At 44.0% G+C, this 23,903-nt stretch overlaps 1 protein-coding gene across 1 annotated transcript in view; it reads right to left on the bottom strand.

The window, feature by feature from the left end:
• Positions 1–414: 414 nt before the first annotated feature.
• myrf (myelin regulatory factor) overlaps positions 415–23,903 on the bottom strand; it is a 119,032-nt gene continuing 95,543 nt past the window's right edge. The window contains 10 exon segments of the mRNA XM_045688585.1: positions 415–1,744; positions 1,844–1,918; positions 2,106–2,211; positions 5,984–6,046; positions 7,870–8,245; positions 9,819–9,935; positions 11,155–11,216; positions 22,731–22,882; positions 23,025–23,097; positions 23,267–23,427. Coding sequence (XP_045544541.1) covers positions 1,667–1,744; positions 1,844–1,918; positions 2,106–2,211; positions 5,984–6,046; positions 7,870–8,245; positions 9,819–9,935; positions 11,155–11,216; positions 22,731–22,882; positions 23,025–23,097; positions 23,267–23,427 — 1,263 coding nt within the window. The 3' untranslated portion in view covers positions 415–1,666.

Genomic DNA, 23,903 nt, shown 5'->3' with positions numbered 1-23,903 from the left:
GTCTAAAGTAGTGCACTATATAGGGAATAGGGTTCCATAGGGCCCTGGTCTAAAGTAGTAGGGTGCCATTTAAATCAATCTGACCCAGAATAAAGCAGCCCGGTACGTAATATAACGTTACTGATGATACGTCACTGAGACCAGCTGTGAATATGACTCCCCCTGTTATTTGCTGAGGCACAGCCTTCGTCCCCAATGGTACCCTATTTAGTACACAACAGAGTGAATGGGGTTCCATTTGGGACCAAGCCACAGTGTTCTAGAACCAAATGGAACTTTCCATTAAACATTAAACCATTAGTTCAAGACAGGGTTTTGTTTTCAGTCATTAGGAAGGGTTAGAGTGTTGTTAAGAAATCCAGTTCAGTAAAATGTGTAAGGATGCTATAAATTGGCCAAAAAAAAACATAGTTATTAAGACATAATATACAGCGTATTCAGAAAGTATTCAGACCCTTTGACTTTTTCCACATTTTGTTACGTTAAAACCTTATTCTAAAATGTATTAAATTGTTTATTTCCCTCCCGTCATCAATCTACACACAATACCCCATAATGACGAAGCAAAAGACGGGTTTTTAGATTTTTTTGCAAAAGTATAAAAAAACAAAAAACAGAAATACTTTATTTACATAAGTATTCAGACGCTTTGCTGTGAGACTTGAAAGTTCTGGTGCATCCTGTTTCCATTGATCATTGAGATCAATTTGAGATTGATCATCCTTCTCTGGTCTGATGAAACCAAGATTGAACTCTTTGGCCTGAATGCCAAGCATCACGTCTGGAGGAAACCTGGCACCATCCCTACGGTGAAGCATGGTGGTGGTAGCAACATGCTGTGAGGATGTTTTTCAGCTGCAGGGACTGGGAGACTAGTCAGGATCGAGGCAAAGATGAGCGGAGGAAAGTACAGAGAGATCCTTGATGAAAACATGCTCCAGAGCGCTCAGGACCTCAGACTGGGACGAAGATTCACCTTCCAACAGGACAACGACCCTAACCACACAGCCAAGACAACGCAGGAGCGGCTTCCGGACAAGTTTCGGAAATATCCTTGAGCGGCCCAGCCAGAGCCTGGACTTGAACCCAATCGAACATCTCTGGAGAGACCTGAAAATAGCTGTGCAGAGAAGAATGGGAGAAACTCCCCAAATACAGGTGTGCCAAGCTTGTAGGGTCATACCCAAGAAGACACGAGGCTGTAATCGCTGCCAAAGGTGCTTCAACAAAGTACTGAGTGAAGAGCCTGAATACTTATGTAAAATGTGATAAAATATGGAAAAAGTCAAGGGGTCTGAATACTCTCCGAATGCTCTGTAAGTCTATATTGTCATGATAGACTTGAGTATCACATCATGTAAGTTATCGGAGCTGTGGTGGATACAGTCCCACATTCATGCCTCTCTCATAAGTTTGAGAGCAGAACAAATAGTTTTTCGATCCCCTATTGGAAGGAAGGAGCCAGAGAGAGAGAGAGAGAGAGAGAGAGAGAGAGAGATAGAGAGAGAGAGACAGAGACAGAGACAGAGAGAGAGAGAGAGAGAGAGAGAGAGAGAGAGAGAGAGAGAGGGATGGGATAGGAGGTGTAGCAGTTAAGATATCCTGGGTCAGTCAGGGTAGACGTTCAAAGCAGAATACTAGTTTGCATGCTTAGTTTCCTCTCCTCTCACGAGCAGCTGCTTTGAATGAGGAAGTAGTAGTCAGAGAATGGCGATGTCGTGGATACGCCACACCTCACTTCACTCTGCCAGAAGGAGAAGAGGACAGAGGTCAAGTTTAGAGGAAGCAACTTTTATATGGATTTTAAAAATGGTTTAAAACGTATTTAAAATACAATACTCACAGACTTGGCCACTCTGAAGTGATAGGTGACGTCCTGGAATGACAGTACAGATACTGACCACAGGTGATCTGTCCCCTGAGGAGAAAGAGGTCAAGAGGTCAGTCAATAGCTCCATAAGCTGGGAAGTCAGTCACAGGGGTTTTTTGGGGTCAATTCCACAGTTAATTTGGGAGGTCTTGTAAAGTCAGTTGAAGTGGTATTGAACCCCAACAGTGTTCAGTAACATCTCTAATGTTTTATCATGGTAGTGTGTAGATGGTACCTCAGTAACTGTTCTTTCTCCAGCGTTGAGCTCTGTCTCTCTGTGTTCAGGACACAGACGGCCTCTAGTGACTCCACACTGTGTGACCCACACACTGGCACTGGAACTGAGGACGGGAGAGAGGAATATAATGTCGTTTGTAGTGTTATTGTTATAGCTGTCAATATCCACGAGTTGGTGTGACTGACAGTATGACTGGCAGTATGTGTGTGAACAGTAGATAACAGTAGATATACCGTAGCTGTCAGGGGAACAGTAGATAACAGTAGATATACCGTAGCTGTCAGGTGAACAGTAGATAACAGTAGATATACTGTAGCTGTCAGGTGAACAGTAGATAACAGTAGATAACAGTAGATAACAGTAGATATACCGTAGCTGTCAGGTGAACAGTAGATAACAGTAGATATACCGTAGCTGTCAGGTGAACAGTAGATAACAGTAGATATACTGTAGCTGTCAGGTGAACAGTAGATAACAGTAGATATACTGTAGCTGTCAGGTGAACAGTAGATAACAGTAGATATACCGTAGCTGTCAGGGGAACAGTAGATAACAGTAGATAACAGTAGATAACAGTAGATATACTGTAGCTGTCAGGTGAACAGTAGATAACAGTAGATAACAGTAGATATACCGTAGCTGTCAGGTGAACAGTAGATAACAGTAGATATACTGTAGCTGTCAGGTGAACAGTAGATAACAGTAGATATACTGTAGCTGTCAGGTGAACAGTAGATAACAGTAGATATACCGTAGCTGTCAGGTGAACAGTAGATAACAGTAGATATACCGTAGCTGTCAGGTGAACAGTAGATAACAGTAGATATACTGTAGCTGTCAGGTGAACAGTAGATAACAGTAGATATACCGTAGCTGTCAGGTGAACAGTAGATAACAGTAGATATACCGTAGCTGTCAGGGGAACAGTAGATAACAGTAGATAACAGTAGATAACAGTAGATATACTGTAGCTGTCAGGTGAACAGTAGATAACAGTAGATATACCGTAGCTGTCAGGTGAACAGTAGATAACAGTAGATATACTGTAGCTGTCATGTGAACAGTAGATAACAGTAGATATACTGTAGCTGTCAGGTGAACAGTAGATAACAGTAGATATACCGTAGCTGTCAGGTGAACAGTAGATAACAGTAGATATACTGTAGCTGTCAGGTGAACAGTAGATAACAGTAGATAACAGTAGATAAACCGTAGCTGTCAGGTGAACAGTAGATAACAGTAGATATACTGTAGCTGTCAGGTGAACAGTAGATAACAGTAGATATACCGTAGCTGTCAGGTGAACAGTAGATAACAGTAGATATACTGTAGCTGTCAGGTGAACAGTAGATAACAGTAGATATACTGTAGCTATCATGTGAACAGTAGATAACAGTAGATATACTGTAGCTTTCAGGTGAACAGTAGATAACAGTAGATATACTGTAGCTGTCAGGTGAACAGTAGATAACAGTAGATAACAGTAGATATCTACTGTTCACCTGACAGCTACGGTATAACAGTAGATATACTGTAGCTTTCAGGTGAACAGTAGATAACAGTAGATATACTGTAGCTGTCATGTGAACAGTAGATAACAGTAGATATACTGTAGCTTTCAGGTGAACAGTAGATAACAGTAGATATACTGTAGCTGTCAGGTGAACAGTAGATAACAGTAGATAACTGTAGATATACTGTAGCTGTCATGTGAACAGTAGATAACAGTAGATATACTGTAGCTTTCAGGTGAACAGTAGATAACAGTAGATATACTGTAGCTGTCAGGTGAACAGTAGATAACAGTAGATAACAGTAGATATACCGTAGCTGTCAGGTGAACAGTAGATAACAGTAGATATACTGTAGCTGTCAGGTGAACAGTAGATAACAGTAGATAACAGTAGATATACCGTAGCTGTCAGGTGAACAGTAGATAACAGTAGATATACTGTAGCTGTCAGGTGAACAGTAGATAACAGTAGATAACAGTAGATATACCGTAGCTGTCAGGTGAACAGTAGATAACAGTAGATATACTGTAGCTGTCAGGTGAACAGTAGATAACAGTAGATATACTGTAGCTGTCAGGTGAACAGTAGATAACAGTAGATATACCGTAGCTGTCAGGTGAACAGTAGATAACAGTAGATATACTGTAGCTGTCAGGTGAACAGTAGATAACAGTAGATATACCGTAGCTGTCAGGTGAACAGTAGATAACAGTAGATATACCGTAGCTGTCAGGTGAACAGTAGATAACAGTAGATATACCGTAGCTGTCAGGTGAACAGTAGATAACAGTAGATATACCGTAGCTGTCAGGTGAACAGTAGATAACAGTAGATATACCGTAGCTGTCAGGTGAACAGTAGATAACAGTAGATATACCGTAGCTGTCAGGTGAACAGTAGATAACAGTAGATATACCGTAGCTGTCAGGTGAACAGTAGATAACAGTAGATATACCGTAGCTGTCAGGTGAACAGTAGATAACAGTAGATATACCGTAGCTGTCAGGTGAACAGTAGATAACAGTAGATATACCGTAGCTGTCAGGTGAACAGTAGATAACAGTAGATATACTGTAGCTGTCAGGTCATTATTCTTGTTCATGACCAGAGCTGATTTAGTCTACGTGTTGGGATCATTTAGTGACCGTGCAGTGGACATTTGCTTGTGTTGGTTCAGGTGAGTGTGGAGCAGGCCGTGTTGGTTCAGGTGAGTGTGGAGCAGGCTGTGTTGGTTCAGGTGAGTGTGGAGCAGGCTGTGTTGGTTCAGGTGAGTGTGGAGCAGGCTGTGTTGGTTCAGGTGAATGTGGAGCAGGCCGTGTTGGTTCAGGTGAGTGTGGAGCAGGCCGTGTTGGTTCAGGTGAGTGTGGAGCAGGCCGTGTTGGTTCAGGTGAGTGTGGAGCAGGCTGTGTTGGTTCAGGTGAGTGTGGAGCAGGCTGTGTTGGTTCAGGTGAGTGTGGAGCAGGCTGTGTTGGTTCAGGTGAGTGTGGAGCAGGCTGTGTTGGTTCAGGTGAGTGTGGAGCAGGCTGTGTTGGTTCAGGTGAGTGTGGAGCAGGCTGTGTTGGTTCAGGTGAGTGTGGAGCAGGCTGTGTTGGTTCAGGTGAGTGTGGAGCAGGCTGTGTTGGTTCAGGTGAGTGTGGAGCAGGCTGTGTTGGTTCAGGTGAGTGTGGAGCAGGCTGTGTTGGTTCAGGTGAGTGTGGAGCAGGCCGTGTTGGTTCAGGTGAGTGTGGAGCAGGCTGTGTTGGTTCAGGTGAGTGTGGAGCAGGCCGTGTTGGTTCAGGTGAGTGTGGAGCAGGCCGTGTTGGTTCAGGTGAGTGTGGAGCAGGCCGTGTTGGTTCAGGTGAGTGTGGAGCAGGCCGTGTTGGTTCAGGTGAATGTGTGGAGCAGGCCGTGTTGGTTCAGGTGAGTGTGGAGCAGGCTGGGTTGGTTCAGGTGAATGTGTGGAGCAGGCCGTGTTGGTTCAGGTGAGTGTGTGGAGCAGGCTGTGTTGGTTCAGGTGAATGTGAGGAGCAGGCTGTGTTGGTTCAGGTGAATGTGGAGCAGGCCGTGTTGGTTCAGGTGAATGTGGAGCAGGCCGTGTTGGTTCAGGTGAGTGTGGAGCAGGCTGTGTTGGTTCAGGTGAGTGTGGAGCAGGCTGTGTTGGTTCAGGTGAATGTGTGGAGCAGGCCGTGTTGGTTCAGGTGAGTGTGGAGCAGGCCGTGTTGGTTCAGGTGAGTGTGGAGCAGGCCGTGTTGGTTCAGGTGAATGTGTGGAGCAGGCCGTGTTGGTTCAGGTGAATGTGGAGCAGGCCGTGTTGGTTCAGGTGAATGTGTGGAGCAGGCCGTGTTGGTTCAGGTGAATGTGGAGCAGGCCGTGTGTACTCACCTCATGTGTAGAGTGATTTGTGACAAGGAGGAGTTGCTGTTTCCTTGGAGTGATACGGAATAGCTGTTGACAAAACAAAAAAACATTATACAGCAGTCACACAGTATCTACGTGGTGTAATGTATTCCACAACGCAGACACACAATATCTACGTGGTGTAATGTATTCCACAACGCAGACACACAATATCTACGTGGTGTAATGTATTCCACAACGCAGTCACACAGTATCTACGTGATGTCATGTATTCCACAACGCAGTCACACAATATCTACGTGATGTCATGTATTCCACAACGCAGTCACACAATATCTACGTGATGTCATGTATTCCACAAGTGTCATGTGTTCCACAAAGTGTCATGTGTTCCACAAAGTTTCATGTGTTCCACAAAGTGTAATGTATTCCACAAAGTTTCATGTGTTCCACAAAGTGTTATGTATTCCACAAAGTGTAATGTATTCCACAAAGTGTAATAGGTTCCACAAAGTGTTATGTATTCCACAAAGTGTAATGTATTCCACAAAGTGTAATGTATTCCACAAAGTGTAATGTATTCCACAAAGTGTTATGTATTCCACAAAGTGTAATAGGTTCCACAAAGTGTAATGTATTCCACAAATTGTCATGTGTTCCACAAAGTGTCATGTATTCCACAAAGTGTCATGTATTCCACAAAGTGTAAGGTGTTCCATAAAGTGTAATGTATTCCACAAAGTGTAATGTGTCCACAAAGTGTAATGTATTCCACAAAGTGTAATGTATTCCACAAAGTGTAATGTATTCCACAAAGTGTAATGTATTCCACAAAGTGTCACGTGTTCCACAAAGTGTCACGTATTCCACAAAGTGTAATGTGTTCCACAAAGTGTCATGTATTCCACAAAGTGTCATGTATTCCACAAAGTGTAATGTATTCCACAAAGTGTCATGTATTCCACAAAGTGTAATGTATTCCACAAAGTGTAATGTATTCCACAAAGTTTAATGTGTTCCACAAAGTGTAATGTGTTCCACAAAGTGTAATGTATTCCAGAAAGTGTAATGTGTTCCACAAAGTGTCATGTATTCCACAAAGTGTCATGTATTCCACAGTGTAATGTATTCCACAAAGTGTAATGTGTTCCACAAAGTGTAATGTATTCCACAAAGTGTAATGTGTTCCACAAAGTGTAATGTATTCCAGAAAGTGTAATGTGTTCCACAAAGTGTCATGTATTCCACAAAGTGTCATGTATTCCACAAAGTTTAATGTGTTCCACAAAGTGTAATGTATTCCACAAAGTGTAATGTGTTCCACAAAGTGTAATGTATTCCAGAAAGTGTAATGTGTTCCACAAAGTGTCATGTATTCCACAAAGTGTCATGTATTCCACAAAGTGTCATGTATTCCACAAAGTGTCATGTATTCCACAAAGTGTAATGTATTCCACAAAGTGTAATGTATTCCAGAAAGTGTAATGTGTTCCAGAAAGTGTCATATATTCCACAAAGTGTCATGTGTTCCACAAAGTGTTATGTGTTCCACAAAGTCTCATGTATTCCACAAAGTGTCATGTATTCCACAAAGTGTAATGTGTTCCACAAAGTGTAATTACAGTTGAACTACGTACACTACACTTTACCAATACAGTCTTAAGAGAACCACACAGGCAGACTCACAGCTGTGTAGAGAACCACACAGGCAGACTCACAGCTGTGTAGAGAACCACAGAGAAAGACTCACAGCTGTGTAGAGAACCACACAGGCAGACCCACAGCTGTGTAGAGAACCACAGAGGAAGACCCACAGCTGTGTAGAGAACCACACAGGCAGACCCACAGCTGTGTAGAGAACCACAGAGGAAGACCCACAGCTGTGTAGAGAACCACAGAGGAAAACCCACCTGCAGCTGTCAGGACGGGGACAGTTGTGCGATGAGATGTGTTGGTCTGTCTCCAGGATGTGCAGATCTATAAGGGAAAGGGATGGTCTTCGTCCTGTTGCCTCCTCCGTGCTGATGTGTGTGCTGTCCCTGCGTTGTCTCTGAGGTAGGGGTAGTGTCTGCTGGTCTTCAGGGCCACCCGGTCCAGGCAGTCGGGTGTTGACCCCCACCACTCCCCCTACACCCCCCAGGTCCTCTGCAAGGGAAGGTTTCTTAACCTTGGTCAGGTAGGTGGAGGTGTGGCTGAGACGGTTTCGGTAGCGTCCGTCCTTGTCCATAGGCCTGGACTTGGCCTTCTTGTTGATGCTGCGCAGTGTAGGGACCGGACTACTCACTTCTACAAGAGAGAGGATGGAGACAGGTACCACTAATGGAGACAGGTACCACTAATGGAGACAGGTACCACTAATGAAGACAGGTAATGGAGACAGGTAATGGAGACAGGTACCACTAATGAAGACAGGTAATGGAGACAGGTACCACTAATGGAGACAGGTACCACTAATGGAGACAGGTACCACTAATGAAGACAGGTACCACTAATGAAGACAGGTAATGGAGACAGGTACCACTAATGGAGACAGGTACCACTAATGGAGACAGGTACCACTAATGGAGACAGGTACCACTAATGGAGACAGGTAATGGAGACAGGTACCACTAATGGAGACAGGTACCACTAATGGAGACAGGTACCACTAATGGAGACAGGTACCACTAATGGAGACAGGTAATGGAGACAGGTAATGGAGACAGGTAATGGAGACAGGTACCACTAATGGAGACAGGTAATGGAGACAGGTGGAGACAGGTACCATTAATGAAGACAGGTAATGGAGACAGGTACCACTAATGGAGACAGGTACCACTAATGGAGACAGGTACCACTAATGGAGACAGGTAATGGAGACAGGTACCATTAATGGAGACAGGTACCACTAATGGAGACAGGTAATGGAGACAGGTACCACTAATAGAGACAGGTACCACTAATGGAGACAGGTAATGGAGACAGGTAATGGAGACAGGTACCACTAATGGAGACAGGTAATGGAGACAGGTACCACTAATGGAGACAGGTACCACTAATGGAGACAGGTACCACTAATGGAGACAGGTAATGGAGACAGGTACCATTAATGGAGACAGGTACCACTAATGGAGACAGGTAATGGAGACAGGTACCACTAATAGAGACAGGTACCACTAATGGAGACAGGTAATGGAGACAGGTAATGGAGACAGGTACCACTAATGGAGACAGGTAATGGAGACAGGTACCACTAATGGAGACAGGTACCACTAATGGAGACAGGTACCACTAATGGAGACAGGTAATGGAGACAGGTACCACTAATGGAGACATGTACCACTAATGGAGACAGGTAATGGAGACAGGTAATGGAGACAGGTACCACTAATGGAGACAGGTACCACTAATGAAGACAGGTAATGGAGACAGGTACTACTAATGGAGACAGGTACCACTAATGGAGACAGGTACCACTAATGGAGACAGGTACCACTAATGGAGACAGGTAATGGAGACAGGTAATGGAGACAGGTACCACTAATGGAGACAGGTACCACTAATGGAGACAGGTACCACTAATGGAGACAGGTCCCACTAATGGAGACAGGTACCACTAATGGAGACAGGTACCACTAATGGAGACAGGTAATGGAGACAGGTAATGGAGACAGGTACCACTAATGGAGACAGGTAATGGAGCCAGGTACCACTAATGGAGACAGGTAATGGAGACAGGTACCATTAATGCTTATAGCAACAAACACAAGTTGATATATTTGCTGTGTCACAGTAATGTCACTTAAGCATTTATGAAATTCTTACTCACTGATTATGCATAGGTTATGAATGTAAGACAGATCGGTCAATGTTTTCTTACCCAGTGTAGACTGGTTGTTGCTTGGCGACAGAGTCGTTGCTGATTGGTTGTTTGTGGCAGTTTTTGGTGGACAGCACGCTGCAGGATTGGCCAGTGAAGGAGAGGGTGGGACTGTATCTACACAGAATAGATAGGTTCATAACATATAGACATTGAGTCATGATGATGTCCAGTAAGATCAGTTTGGTTTGTATTGTCTTTATGAGAATCCTAAAACAATACTCCATACACCGCGTTTAGATCTTAAAGTCTGTTACAAATACATGGTGCTCATCTTTAGTCAGTCCAATGACTAACAATTGTAAATAAGCCTCAGAGATAGCTACTCCTTTCTACCGCTAAATACTGGTAAATAAGCCTCAGAGATAGCTACTCCTTTCTACCGCTAAATACTGGTAAATAAGCCTCAGAGATAGCTACTCCTTTCTACCGCTAAATACTGGTAAATAAGCCTCAGAGATAGCTACTCCTTTCTACCGCTAAATACTGGTAAATAAGCCTCAGAGATAGCTACTCCTTTCTACCGCTAAATACTGGTAAATAAGCCTCAGAGATAGCTACTCCTTTCTACCGCTAAATACTGGTAAATAAGTCTCAGAGATAGCTACTCCTTTCTACCGCTAAATACTGGTAAATAAGCCTCAGAGATAGCTACTCCTTTCTACCGCTAAATACTGGTAAATAAGACTCAGAGATAGCTAGTCCTTTCTACTGCTAAATACTGGTAAATAAGACTCAGAGATAGCTACTCCTTTCTACCGCTAAATACTGGTAAATAAGCCTCAGAGATAGCTACTCCTTTCTACCGCTAAATACTGGTAAATAAGCCTCAGAGATAGCTACTCCTTTCTACCGCTCAATACTGGTAAATAAGCTTCAGAGATAGCTACTCCTTTCTACCGCTCAATACTGGTAAATAAACCTCAGAGATAGCTACTCCTTTCTACCGCTAAATACTGGTAAATAAGACTCAGAGATAGCTACTCCTTTCTACCGCTAAATACTGGTAAATAAACCTCAGAGATAGCTACTCCTTTCTACCGCTAAATACAGGTAAATAAGACTCAGAGATAGCTAGTCCTTTCTACTGCTAAATACTGGTAAATAAGACTCAGAGATAGCTACTCCTTTCTACCGCTAAATACTGGTAAATAAGCCTCAGAGATAGCTACTCCTTTCTACCGCTAAATACTGGTAAATAAGCCTCAGAGATAGCTACTCCTTTCTACCGCTAAATACTGGTAAATAAGCCTCAGAGATAGCTACTCCTTTCTAACACTATATACTGCCCATCTAGCATTCCAAAGAGGGATTCATATGTCTGTGTGCCTCTGACCTTGACTTGTCGAGATGGTGGATCGAGGAGCAGAGGCCATCCTAGATGATCCCTCTGCAGACCTGGACCAGAGGGGTATGAAAACAATTAGTACAGTGAGAGGAGAAGGGAGATGGAATGGAATGGAATGGAATCGAAAGTAATGGAATAGAAGGGAAGGGAATGGAATGAAATAGAATGGAATGGAGTAGAATAGAATAGAAAGGAATGGAGTAGAAGGGAAGGGAATGGAATGAAATAGAATGGAATGGAGTAGAATAGAATAGAAAGGAATGGAATAGAATGGAGTAGAAGGGAAGGGAATGGAATAGAAGGGAATGGAGTAGAATATAATAGAAGAGAGATGGAATGGAATACAATAGAATGGAATAGAATGGAAGGGAATGGAATGGAGTAGAATAGAATAGAAAGGAATGGAATAGAATGGAGTAGAAGGGAATGGCATGGAACAGAAGGGAATAGAATGGAATGGAATGGAATAGAAGGAAATGGAATTAAATGGAATAGAATAGAATATAATGGAATGGAAGGGAATAGAAGGGAATGGAATAGAATAGAATGGAATGGAATGGAATAGAAGTAAATGGAATGAAATGGAATAGAATAGAATATAATGGAATGGAATAGAAGGGAATGGGATGGAATAGAATAGACTGGAATAGAATGGAATGGAATAGAAGGGAATGGAATGCAATAGAATAGAATGGAATAGAAGGGAATGGAATAGAATGGAAGGGAATGGAATAGAATAGAATGGAATGAAATGGAATAGAAGGGAATGAAATGGAATAGAATGGAAGAGAATGTAATAGAATGGAATATAATAAAATAGAAGGGAATGGAATAGAATATAATGGAATAGAATGGAATGGAATAGAATGGAATAGAAGGGAATGGAATGGAATGGAATGGAATAGAAGGGGATGGAATAGAATAGAAGGGAATGGAATGGAATAGAATGGAATAGAAGGGAATGGAATGGAACAGAATGGAATAGAAGGGAATGGAATAGAAGGGAATGAAATGGAACAGAATGGAATAGAAGGGAATGGAATGGAATGGAATGGAATAGAATGGAATAGAAGGGAATGGAATGGAATAGAATGGAATAGAAGGGAATGGAATAAAAGGGAATGGAATGGAATAGAATGGAAGGGAATGGAATGGAATAGAATAGAATGGAATGAAATGGAATAGAATGGAATAGAAGGGAATGGAATGGAATGGAATGGAATAGAAGGGAATGGAATGGAATGGAATGGAATAGAATGGAATATAAGGGAATGGAATAGAAGGGAATGAAATGGAACAGAATGGAATAGAAGGAAATGGAATAGAAGGGAATGAAATGGAATAGAATGGAATAGAAGGGAATGAAATGGAACAGAATGGAATAGAAGGGAATGAAATGGAACAGAATGGAATAGAATGGAATAGAAGGGAATGGAATGGAACAGAATGGAATAGAAGGGAATGGAATAGAAGGGAATGAAATGGAACAGAATGGAATAGAAGGGAATGGAATGGAATGGAATAGAATGGAATAGAAGGGAATGGAATGGAATAGAATGGAATAGAAGGGAATGGAATAAAAGGGAATGGAATGGAATAGAATGGAAGGGAATGGAATGGAATAGAATAGAATGGAATGAAATGGAATAGAATGGAATAGAAGGGAATGGAATGGAATGGAATGGAATAGAAGGGAATGGAATGGAATGGAATGGAATAGAATGGAATATAAGGGAATGGAATAGAAGGGAATGAAATGGAACAGAATGGAATAGAAGGGAATGGAATAGAAGGGAATGAAATGGAACAGAATGGAATAGAAGGGAATGGAATGGAATGGAATGGAATAGAATGGAATAGAAGGGAATGGAATATAATTCCTAGCAGATGGCATCAGATGGGGAGGGGCATAGATATTGCACAATCATCACATGTGATAGAACAGTAATGAATGCTGAAATGTCACCGTTGTACTTTGTACAGTTTATTTAATGGTCTCCAGAATGATGTGCTCATGTTGGTGTTTAATGGCTGTTTTTAACTGGTGAAACACAATACACATTTCCACTATGGGTGGACAATAAAAGTGTTTATCATTCTAAAGTAATCATACAGAGTTTTGAATATGAGACTAGTGGATTCGGTTGTACAGTGTTGGTGGACAGGCCTACTTCATGGAATGTTCCAGACCGAACAACCAAGTCAACAGTAGAAATGAGTCATGACCTCTTGAGACACAGCGTGGGAAACACCCTAATTACCAACTTAAAGTACGGTATCAATCAAAGATAAGAGAGAATTAGAGAGACTAGAGTAGGGAACGAGAGTAGGGAACGAGAGTAGGGAATGAAAAAATAAAAGAGAGAAAGGTAGAGGGAGAGCATACCATGGACAGAGTGATGGACAGAGTGGTGGACAGAGTGGTGGACAGAGTGGTGGACAGAGTGGTGGACAGAGTGGTGGACAGAGTGATGGACAGAGTGGTGGACAGAGTGGTGGACAGAGTGGTGGACAGAGTGGTGGACAGAGTGGTGGACAGAGTGATGGACAGAGTGATGGACAGAGTGGTGGACAGAGTGGTGGACAGAGTGATGGACAGAGTGGTGGACAGAGTGGTGGACAGAGTGATGGACAGAGTGATGGACAGAGTGATGGACAGAGTGGTGGACAGAGTGATGGACAGAGTGATGGACAGAGTGATGGACAGAGTGGTGGACAGAGTGGTGGACAGAGTGATGGACAGAGTGGTGGACAGAGTGGTGGACAGAGTGGTGGACAGAAAGTGACCGTAGCAGTGAAGAGGAGCATCCAAGAGATGTACAGGGAGCAGGAAGCTACATAGCTACAGAGGACATAAGAGACGTACAGGGAGCAGGAGGCTACATAGCTACAGAGGACATAAGAGACATACAGGGAGCAGGAAGCTACATAGCTGCATAGCTACAGGGGACATAAGAGACGTACAGGGAGCAGGAAGCTACATAGCTACATAGCTACAGAGGACATAAGAGACATACAGGGAGCAGGAGGCTACATAGCTACAGAGGACATAAGAGACGTACAGGGAGCAGGAAGCTACATAGCTACATAGCTACAGAGGACATAAGACACATATAGGGAGCTGGAAGCTACGTAGCTACATAGCTACAAAGGACATAAGAGACATACAGGGAGCAGGAAGCTACATAGCTACAGAGGACATAAAAGACATATAGGGAGCAGGAAGCTACATAGCTACATAGCTACAGAGGACATAAGACACATATAGGGAGCAGGAAGCTACGTAGCTACAGAAGACATAAAAGACATATAGGGAGCAGGACGCTACATAGCTACAGAGGACATAAGAGACATATAGGGAGCAGAAAGCTACGTAGCTACAGAGGACATAGGACACATATAGGGAGCAGGAAGCTACATAGCTGCATAGCTACAGGGGACATAAGACACATATAGGGAGTAGAAAGCTACGTAGCTACAGAGGAATAGAATAGAATGGAATAGAATGGAATAGAAGGGAATGGAATGGAATGGAATAGAAGGGAATGAAATGGAACAGAATGGAATAGAAGGGAATGGAATAGAATGGAATGGAATGGAATAGAATGGAATAGAAGGGAATGGAATAGAATGGAATGGAATAGAATGGAATAGAAGGGAATGGAATAGAAGGGAATGAAATGGAACAGAATGGAATAGAATGGAACAGAATGGAATGGAATGGAATGGAATAGAATGGAATAGAAGGGAATGGAATGGAATGGAATGGAACAGAATGGAATAGAAGGGAATGGAATGGAATGGAACAGAATGGAATAGAAGGGAATGGAATGGAATGGAATGGAATAGAATGGAATAGAAGGGAATGGAATATAATTCCTAGCAGATGGCATCAGATGGGGAGGGGCATAGATATTGCACAATCATCTCATGTGATAGAACAGTAATGAATGCTGAAATGTCACCGTTGTACTTTGTACAGTTTATTTAATGGTCTCCAGAATGATGTGCTCATGTTGGTGTTTAATGGCTGTTTTTAACTGGTGAAACACAATACACATTTCCACTATGGGTGGACAATAAAAGTGTTTATCATTCTAAAGTAATCATACAGAGTTTTGAATATGAGACTAGTGGATTCGGTTGTACAGTGTTGGTGGACAGGCCTACTTCATGGAATGTTCCAGACCGAACAACCAAGTCAACAGTAGAAATGAGTCATGACCTCTTGAGACACAGCGTGGGAAACACCCTAATTACCAACTTAAAGTACGGTATCAATCAAAGATAAGAGAGAATTAGAGAGACTAGAGTAGGGAACGAGAGTAGGGAACGAGAGTAGGGAATGAAAAAATAAAAGAGAGAAAGGTAGAGGGAGAGCATACCATGGACAGAGTGATGGACAGAGTGGTGGACAGAGTGGTGGACAGAGTGGTGGACAGAGTGGTGGACAGAGTGGTGGACAGAGTGATGGACAGAGTGGTGGACAGAGTGGTGGACAGAGTGGTGGACAGAGTGGTGGACAGAGTGGTGGACAGAGTGATGGACAGAGTGATGGACAGAGTGGTGGACAGAGTGGTGGACAGAGTGATGGACAGAGTGGTGGACAGAGTGGTGGACAGAGTGATGGACAGAAGTGATGGACAGAGTGATGGACAGAGTGGTGGACAGAGTGATGGACAGAAGTGATGGACAGAGTGATGGACAGAGTGGTGGACAGAGTGGTGGACAGAGTGATGGACAGAGTGGTGGACAGAGTGGTGGACAGAGTGGTGGACAGAAAGTGACCGTAGCAGTGAAGAGGAGCATCCAAGAGATGTACAGGGAGCAGGAAGCTACATAGCTACAGAGGACATAAGAGACGTACAGGGAGCAGGAGGCTACATAGCTACAGAGGACATAAGAGACATACAGGGAGCAGGAAGCTACATAGCTGCATAGCTACAGGGGACATAAGAGACGTACAGGGAGCAGGAAGCTACATAGCTACATAGCTACAGAGGACATAAGAGACATACAGGGAGCAGGAGGCTACATAGCTACAGAGGACATAAGAGACGTACAGGAGCAGGAAGCTACATAGCTACATAGCTACAGAGGACATAAGACACATATAGGGAGCTGGAAGCTACGTAGCTACATAGCTACAAAGGACATAAGAGACATACAGGGAGCAGGAAGCTACATAGCTACAGAGGACATAAAAGACATATAGGGAGCAGGAAGCTACATAGCTACATAGCTACAGAGGACATAAGACACATATAGGGAGCAGGAAGCTACGTAGCTACAGAAGACATAAAAGACATATAGGGAGCAGGAGCTACATAGCTACAGAGGACATAAGAGACATATAGGGAGCAGAAAGCTACGTAGCTACAGAGGACATAGGACACATATAGGGAGCAGGAAGCTACATAGCTACAGAGGATATAAGACACATATAGGGAGCAGGAAGCTACATAGCTACAGAGGACATAAGACACATATAGGGAGCAGGAAGCTACGTAGCTACAGAGGACATAAGAGACATATAGGGAGCAGGAAGCTACGTAGCTACATAGCTACAAAGGACATAAGAGACATACAGGGAGCAGGAAGCTACATAGCTACAGAGGATATAAGCTACATATAGGGAGCAGGAAGCTATATTGCTACATAGCTACAGAGGACATAAGAGACATATAGGGAGCAGGAAGCTATATAGCTACATAGCTACAGAGGACACAAGAGACATATAGGGAGCAGGAAGCTACATAGCTACATAGCTACAGGGGACATAAGAGACATATAGGGAGCAGAAGGCTACATAGCTACAGAGGACATAAGAGACATACAGGGAGCAGGAAGCTACATAGCTGCATAGCTACAGGGGACATAAGACACATATAGGGAGCAGGAAGCTAAATAGCTACAGAGGACATAAAATACATATAGGGAGCAGGAAGCTACATAGCTACAGAGGACATAAAATACATATAGGGAGCAGGACGCTACACAGCTACAGAGGACATAAGACACATATAGGGAGCAGGAAGCTACAAAGCTACAGAGGACATAAGAGACATATAGGGAGCAGGAAGCTACATAGCTACAGAGGACATAAGAAACATATAGGGAGCAGGAAGCTACGTAGCTACAGAGGACATAAGACACATATAGGGAGCAGGAAGCTACGTAGCTACAGAGGACATAAGAGACATATAGGGAGCAGGAAGCTACATAGCTACAGAGGACATAAGACACATATAGGGAGCAGGAAGCTACATAGCTACAGAGGACATAAGACACATATAGGGAGCAGGAAGCTACATAGCTACAGAGGACATAAGAAACATACAGGGAGCAGGAAGCTACATAGCTACAGAGGATATAAGCTACATATAGGGAGCAGGAAGCTATATAGCTACATAGCTACAGAGGACATAAGAGACATATAGGGAGCAGGAAGCTACATAGCTACATAGCTACAGGGGACATAAGACACATATAGGGAGCAGGAAGCTACGTAGCTACAGAGGACATAAAAGACATATAGGGAGCAGGACGCTACATAGCTACAGAGGACATAAGAGTCATATAGGGAGCAGAAAGCTATGTAGCTACAGAGGACATAAGAGACATACAGGGAGCAGGAAGCTACATAGCTGCATAGCTACAGGGGACATAAGACACATATAGGGAGTAGAAAGCTACGTAGCTACAGAGGAATAGAATAGAATGGAATAGAATGGAATAGAAGGGAATGGAATGGAATGGAATAGAAGGGAATGAAATGGAACAGAATGGAATAGAAGGGAATGGAATAGAATGGAATGGAATGGAATAGAATGGAATAGAAGGGAATGGAATAGAATGGAATGGAATAGAATGGAATAGAAGGGAATGGAATAGAAGGGAATGAAATGGAACAGAATGGAATAGAATGGAACAGAATGGAATGGAATGGAATGGAATAGAATGGAATAGAAGGGAATGGAATGGAATGGAATGGAACAGAATGGAATAGAAGGGAATGGAATGGAATGGAACAGAATGGAATAGAAGGGAATGGAATGGAATGGAATGGAATAGAATGGAATAGAAGGGAATGGAATATAATTCCTAGCAGATGGCATCAGATGGGGAGGGGCATAGATATTGCACAATCATCTCATGTGATAGAACAGTAATGAATGCTGAAATGTCACCGTTGTACTTTGTACAGTTTATTTAATGGTCTCCAGAATGATGTGCTCATGTTGGTGTTTAATGGCTGTTTTTAACTGGTGAAACACAATACACATTTCCACTATGGGTGGACAATAAAAGTGTTTATCATTCTAAAGTAATCATACAGAGTTTTGAATATGAGACTAGTGGATTCGGTTGTACAGTGTTGGTGGACAGGCCTACTTCATGGAATGTTCCAGACCGAACAACCAAGTCAACAGTAGAAATGAGTCATGACCTCTTGAGACACAGCGTGGGAAACACCCTAATTACCAACTTAAAGTACGGTATCAATCAAAGATAAGAGAGAATTAGAGAGACTAGAGTAGGGAACGAGAGTAGGGAACGAGAGTAGGGAATGAAAAAATAAAAGAGAGAAAGGTAGAGGGAGAGCATACCATGGACAGAGTGATGGACAGAGTGGTGGACAGAGTGGTGGACAGAGTGGTGGACAGAGTGGTGGACAGAGTGATGGACAGAGTGGTGGACAGAGTGGTGGACAGAGTGGTGGACAGAGTGGTGGACAGAGTGATGGACAGAGTGATGGACAGAGTGGTGGACAGAGTGGTGGACAGAGTGATGGACAGAGTGGTGGACAGAGTGGTGGACAGAGTGATGGACAGAGTGATGGACAGAGTGATGGACAGAGTGGTGGACAGAGTGATGGACAGAGTGATGGACAGAGTGATGGACAGAGTGGTGGACAGAGTGGTGGACAGAGTGATGGACAGAGTGGTGGACAGAGTGGTGGACAGAGTGGTGGACAGAAAGTGACCGTAGCAGTGAAGAGGAGCATCCAAGAGATGTACAGGGAGCAGGAAGCTACATAGCTACAGAGGACATAAGACACATATAGGGAGCAGGAAGCTACATAGCTACAGAGGACATAAGACACATATAGGGAGCAGGAAGCTACGTAGCTACAGAGGACATAAGACACATATAGGGAGCAGGAAGCTACATAGCTACAGAGGACATAAGACACATATAGGGAGCAGGAAGCTACATAGCTACAGAGGACATAAGAGACATATAGGGAGTAGAAAGCTACGTAGCTACATAGCTACAAAGGACATAATAGACATACAGGGAGCAGGAAGCTACATAGCTACAGAGGATATAAGAGACATATAGGGAGTAGAAAGCTACGTAGCTACATAGCTACAAAGGACATAAGAGACATACAGGGAGCAGGAAGCTACATAGCTACAGAGGATATAAGCTACATATAGGGAGCAGGAGCTATATAGCTACATAGCTACAGAGGACATAAGAGACGTACAGGGAGCAGGAAGCTACATAGCTACAGAGGACATAAGAGACATACAGGGAGCAGGAAGCTACATAGCTGCATAGCTACAGGGGACATAAGACACATATAGGGAGCAGGAAGCTATGTAGCTACAGAGGACATAAGACACATATAGGGAGCAGGAAGCTGCATAGCTACAGAGGACATAAGAGACATATAGGGAGCAGGAAGCTACGTAGCTACAGAGGATATAAGCTACATATAGGGAGCAGGAAGCTATATAGCTACATAGCTACAGAGGACATAAGAGACGTACAGGGAGCAGGAAGCTACATAGCTACAGAGGACATAAGAGACGTACAGGGAGCAGGAGGCTACATAGCTACAGAGGACATAAGAGACATACAGGGAGCAGGAAGCTACATAGCTGCATAGCTACAGGGGACATAAGAGACGTACAGGGAGCAGGAAGCTACATAGCTACATAGCTACAGAGGACATAAGAGACATACAGGGAGCAGGAGGCTACATAGCTACAGAGGACATAAGAGACGTACAGGGAGCAGGAAGCTACATAGCTACATAGCTACAGAGGACATAAGACACATATAGGGAGCTGGAAGCTACGTAGCTACATAGCTACAAAGGACATAAGAGACATACAGGGAGCAGGAAGCTACATAGCTACAGAGGACATAAAAGACATATAGGGAGCAGGAAGCTACATAGCTACATAGCTACAGAGGACATAAGACACATATAGGGAGCAGGAAGCTACGTAGCTACAGAAGACATAAAAGACATATAGGGAGCAGGACGCTACATAGCTACAGAGGACATAAGAGACATATAGGGAGCAGAAAGCTACGTAGCTACAGAGGACATAGGACACATATAGGGAGCAGGAAGCTACATAGCTACAGAGGATATAAGACACATATAGGGAGCAGGAAGCTACATAGCTACAGAGGACATAAGACACATATAGGGAGCAGGAAGCTACGTAGCTACAGAGGACATAAGAGACATATAGGGAGCAGGAAGCTACGTAGCTACATAGCTACAAAGGACATAAGAGACATACAGGGAGCAGGAAGCTACATAGCTACAGAGGATATAAGCTACATATAGGGAGCAGGAAGCTATATTGCTACATAGCTACAGAGGACATAAGAGACATATAGGGAGCAGGAAGCTATATAGCTACATAGCTACAGAGGACACAAGAGACATATAGGGAGCAGGAAGCTACATAGCTACATAGCTACAGGGGACATAAGAGACATATAGGGAGCAGAAGGCTACATAGCTACAGAGGACATAAGAGACATACAGGGAGCAGGAAGCTACATAGCTGCATAGCTACAGGGGACATAAGACACATATAGGGAGCAGGAAGCTAAATAGCTACAGAGGACATAAAATACATATAGGGAGCAGGAAGCTACATAGCTACAGAGGACATAAAATACATATAGGGAGCAGGACGCTACACAGCTACAGAGGACATAAGACACATATAGGGAGCAGGAAGCTACAAAGCTACAGAGGACATAAGAGACATATAGGGAGCAGGAAGCTACATAGCTACAGAGGACATAAGAAACATATAGGGAGCAGGAAGCTACGTAGCTACAGAGGACATAAGACACATATAGGGAGCAGGAAGCTACGTAGCTACAGAGGACATAAGAGACATATAGGGAGCAGGAAGCTACATAGCTACAGAGGACATAAGACACATATAGGGAGCAGGAAGCTACATAGCTACAGAGGACATAAGACACATATAGGGAGCAGGAAGCTACATAGCTACAGAGGACATAAGAAACATACAGGGAGCAGGAAGCTACATAGCTACAGAGGATATAAGCTACATATAGGGAGCAGGAAGCTATATAGCTACATAGCTACAGAGGACATAAGAGACATATAGGGAGCAGGAAGCTACATAGCTACATAGCTACAGGGGACATAAGACACATATAGGGAGCAGGAAGCTACGTAGCTACAGAGGACATAAAAGACATATAGGGAGCAGGACGCTACATAGCTACAGAGGACATAAGAGTCATATAGGGAGCAGAAAGCTATGTAGCTACAGAGGACATAAGAGACATACAGGGAGCAGGAAGCTACATAGCTGCATAGCTACAGGGGACATAAGACACATATAGGGAGTAGAAAGCTACGTAGCTACAGAGGACATAAGACACATATAGGGAGCAGGAAGCTACATAGCTACATAGCTACAGGGGACATAAGAGACGTACAGGGAGCAGGAAGCTACATAGCTGCATAGCTACAGGGGACATGAGACACATATAGGGAGCAGGAAGCTACATAGCTACAGAGGACATAAGAGACATACAGGGAGCAGGAAGCTACATAGCTGCATAGCTACAGGGGACATAAGACACATATAGGGAGCAGGAACCTACGTAGCTACAGAGGACATAAGGAAAAGAACAGCGATATTACACACATGGCTACAGAAGGCAGAGAGTACACGGGAGAAACGTAAAGGAGAGAGGAGTGAAACTGGTTTGTGTGTGATGTACTGTAGGATGTAGTATATAGGTGTTCATGCAGCCCTGAGACATGGCTGGTGACTCCTGGTGTGATCATGTTTCAGGGCTACAGGGATATGGTTGATGTTTCAGGGCTACAGGGATATGGTTGATGTTTCAGGGCTACAGGGACATGGTTGATGTTTCAGGGCTACAGGGATATGGTTGATGTTTCAGGGCTACAGGGATATGGTTGATGTTTCAGGGCTACAGGGATATGGTTGATGTTTCAGGGCTACAGGGATATGGTTGATGTTTCAGGGCTACAGGGACATGGTTGATGTTTCAGGGCTACAGGGATATGGTTGATGTTTCAGGGCTACAGGGATATGGTTGATGTTTCAGGGCTACAGGGATATGGTTGATGTTTCAGGGCTACAGGGATATGTTTGATGTTTCAGGGCTACAGGGACATGGTTGATGTTTCAGGGCTACAGGGATATGGTTGATGTTTCAGGGCTACAGGGATATGGTTGATGTTTCAGGGCTACAGGGACATGGTTGATGTATGTTGGTGTGGTCATACGTACACGTCTGTCTTGCTGACGTCCCCTCTGTGGTGCAGTGTCAACACGTAGAGGACGGACATGGAAATGACGCTGAAGGTCATGACGACGACTAGAGCCAGAATGGTTCCCTGCATGAACCTGTGACTGACGCAGCCCTGCTCTGGAGTCGGACTCTGGAATGACATCAAAACACAGGTTGGACATTTTAAATGCTGGTTTTCCAGGAGGACTAGGCTGAGAGAGAGAGAGAGAGAGAGAGAGAGAGAGAGAGAGGAGGGGTTCTGTACAGGTGTTCATGTGTAGGGAAACATCTACCTTATTCCCAGGTTTGACTGTCTTCTTCTTCAGGGGACCACTTCCTGTCCTGCTGAACTGGCTTCCTGATTGGCTGGAGACAGAGTCAGGAAGAAAAAAATGTAATCATCCAACCAATACATTCAGTATGTCAAACAATTTAAAATACTGGACCAGCCCTTGATTACCAATGGAATAGTACCAATAGGGATATTCAGAGTGCTCCTCTTAGAAAGTATTTGACGTGTAAAGGTGTGTCTTACCTGGTGGTGCCTCCGCTGACGGTGCTCTTCATGCTGTCCAGGCGGCGGAGTTTGGCCAGCTTCCTGCTCCAACGCTCCAGCTCATCTATACGAGTCTCCAGGTTGTCTGTCAGTTTACACAGCTCTTTCACCGCACCCACGTTCTCCATGAAGATACGGTCCTGGAGAGAGAGAGAGAGAGAGAGAGAGAGAGAGAGAGAGAGAGAGGGGAGAGAGAGAGAGAGAGGCGGGGGAGAGAGAGACAGAGAGAGGGGAGAGAGAGAGAGAGAGAGAGAGAGAGAGAGAGAGAGAGAGAGAGACAGAGGGGGAGAGAGAGAGAGAGAGAGAGAGAGAGAGAGAGAGAGAGAGAGAGAGAGAGAGAGAGAGAGAGAGAGAGAGAGAGAGAGAGAGAGAGAGAGAGAGAGAGAGAGAGAGAGAGAGAGAGAGAGAGAGAGAGAGATAGGGAGAGAGCGAGAGGCGGGGGAGAGAGAGAGAGAGAGGGGGAGAGAGAGAGAGGCGGGAGAGAGAGAGAGAGGGGTAGGGAGGGAGAGAGAGAGAGAGAGGGGGAGAGATAGGGAGGGGGAGAGAGCGGGAGGCGGGGGGGGAGAGAGAGAGAGAGAAGAAGGGAGGGAGGGGGAGAGAGTGAGGGAGGGAGGCA

This window comes from Salmo salar, chromosome ssa10, assembly GCF_905237065.1.
Source record: "Salmo salar chromosome ssa10, Ssal_v3.1, whole genome shotgun sequence".
Classification (NCBI taxonomy): domain Eukaryota; kingdom Metazoa; phylum Chordata; class Actinopteri; order Salmoniformes; family Salmonidae; genus Salmo; species Salmo salar.
This window is presented reverse-complemented; position numbering and strand designations above follow the sequence as displayed.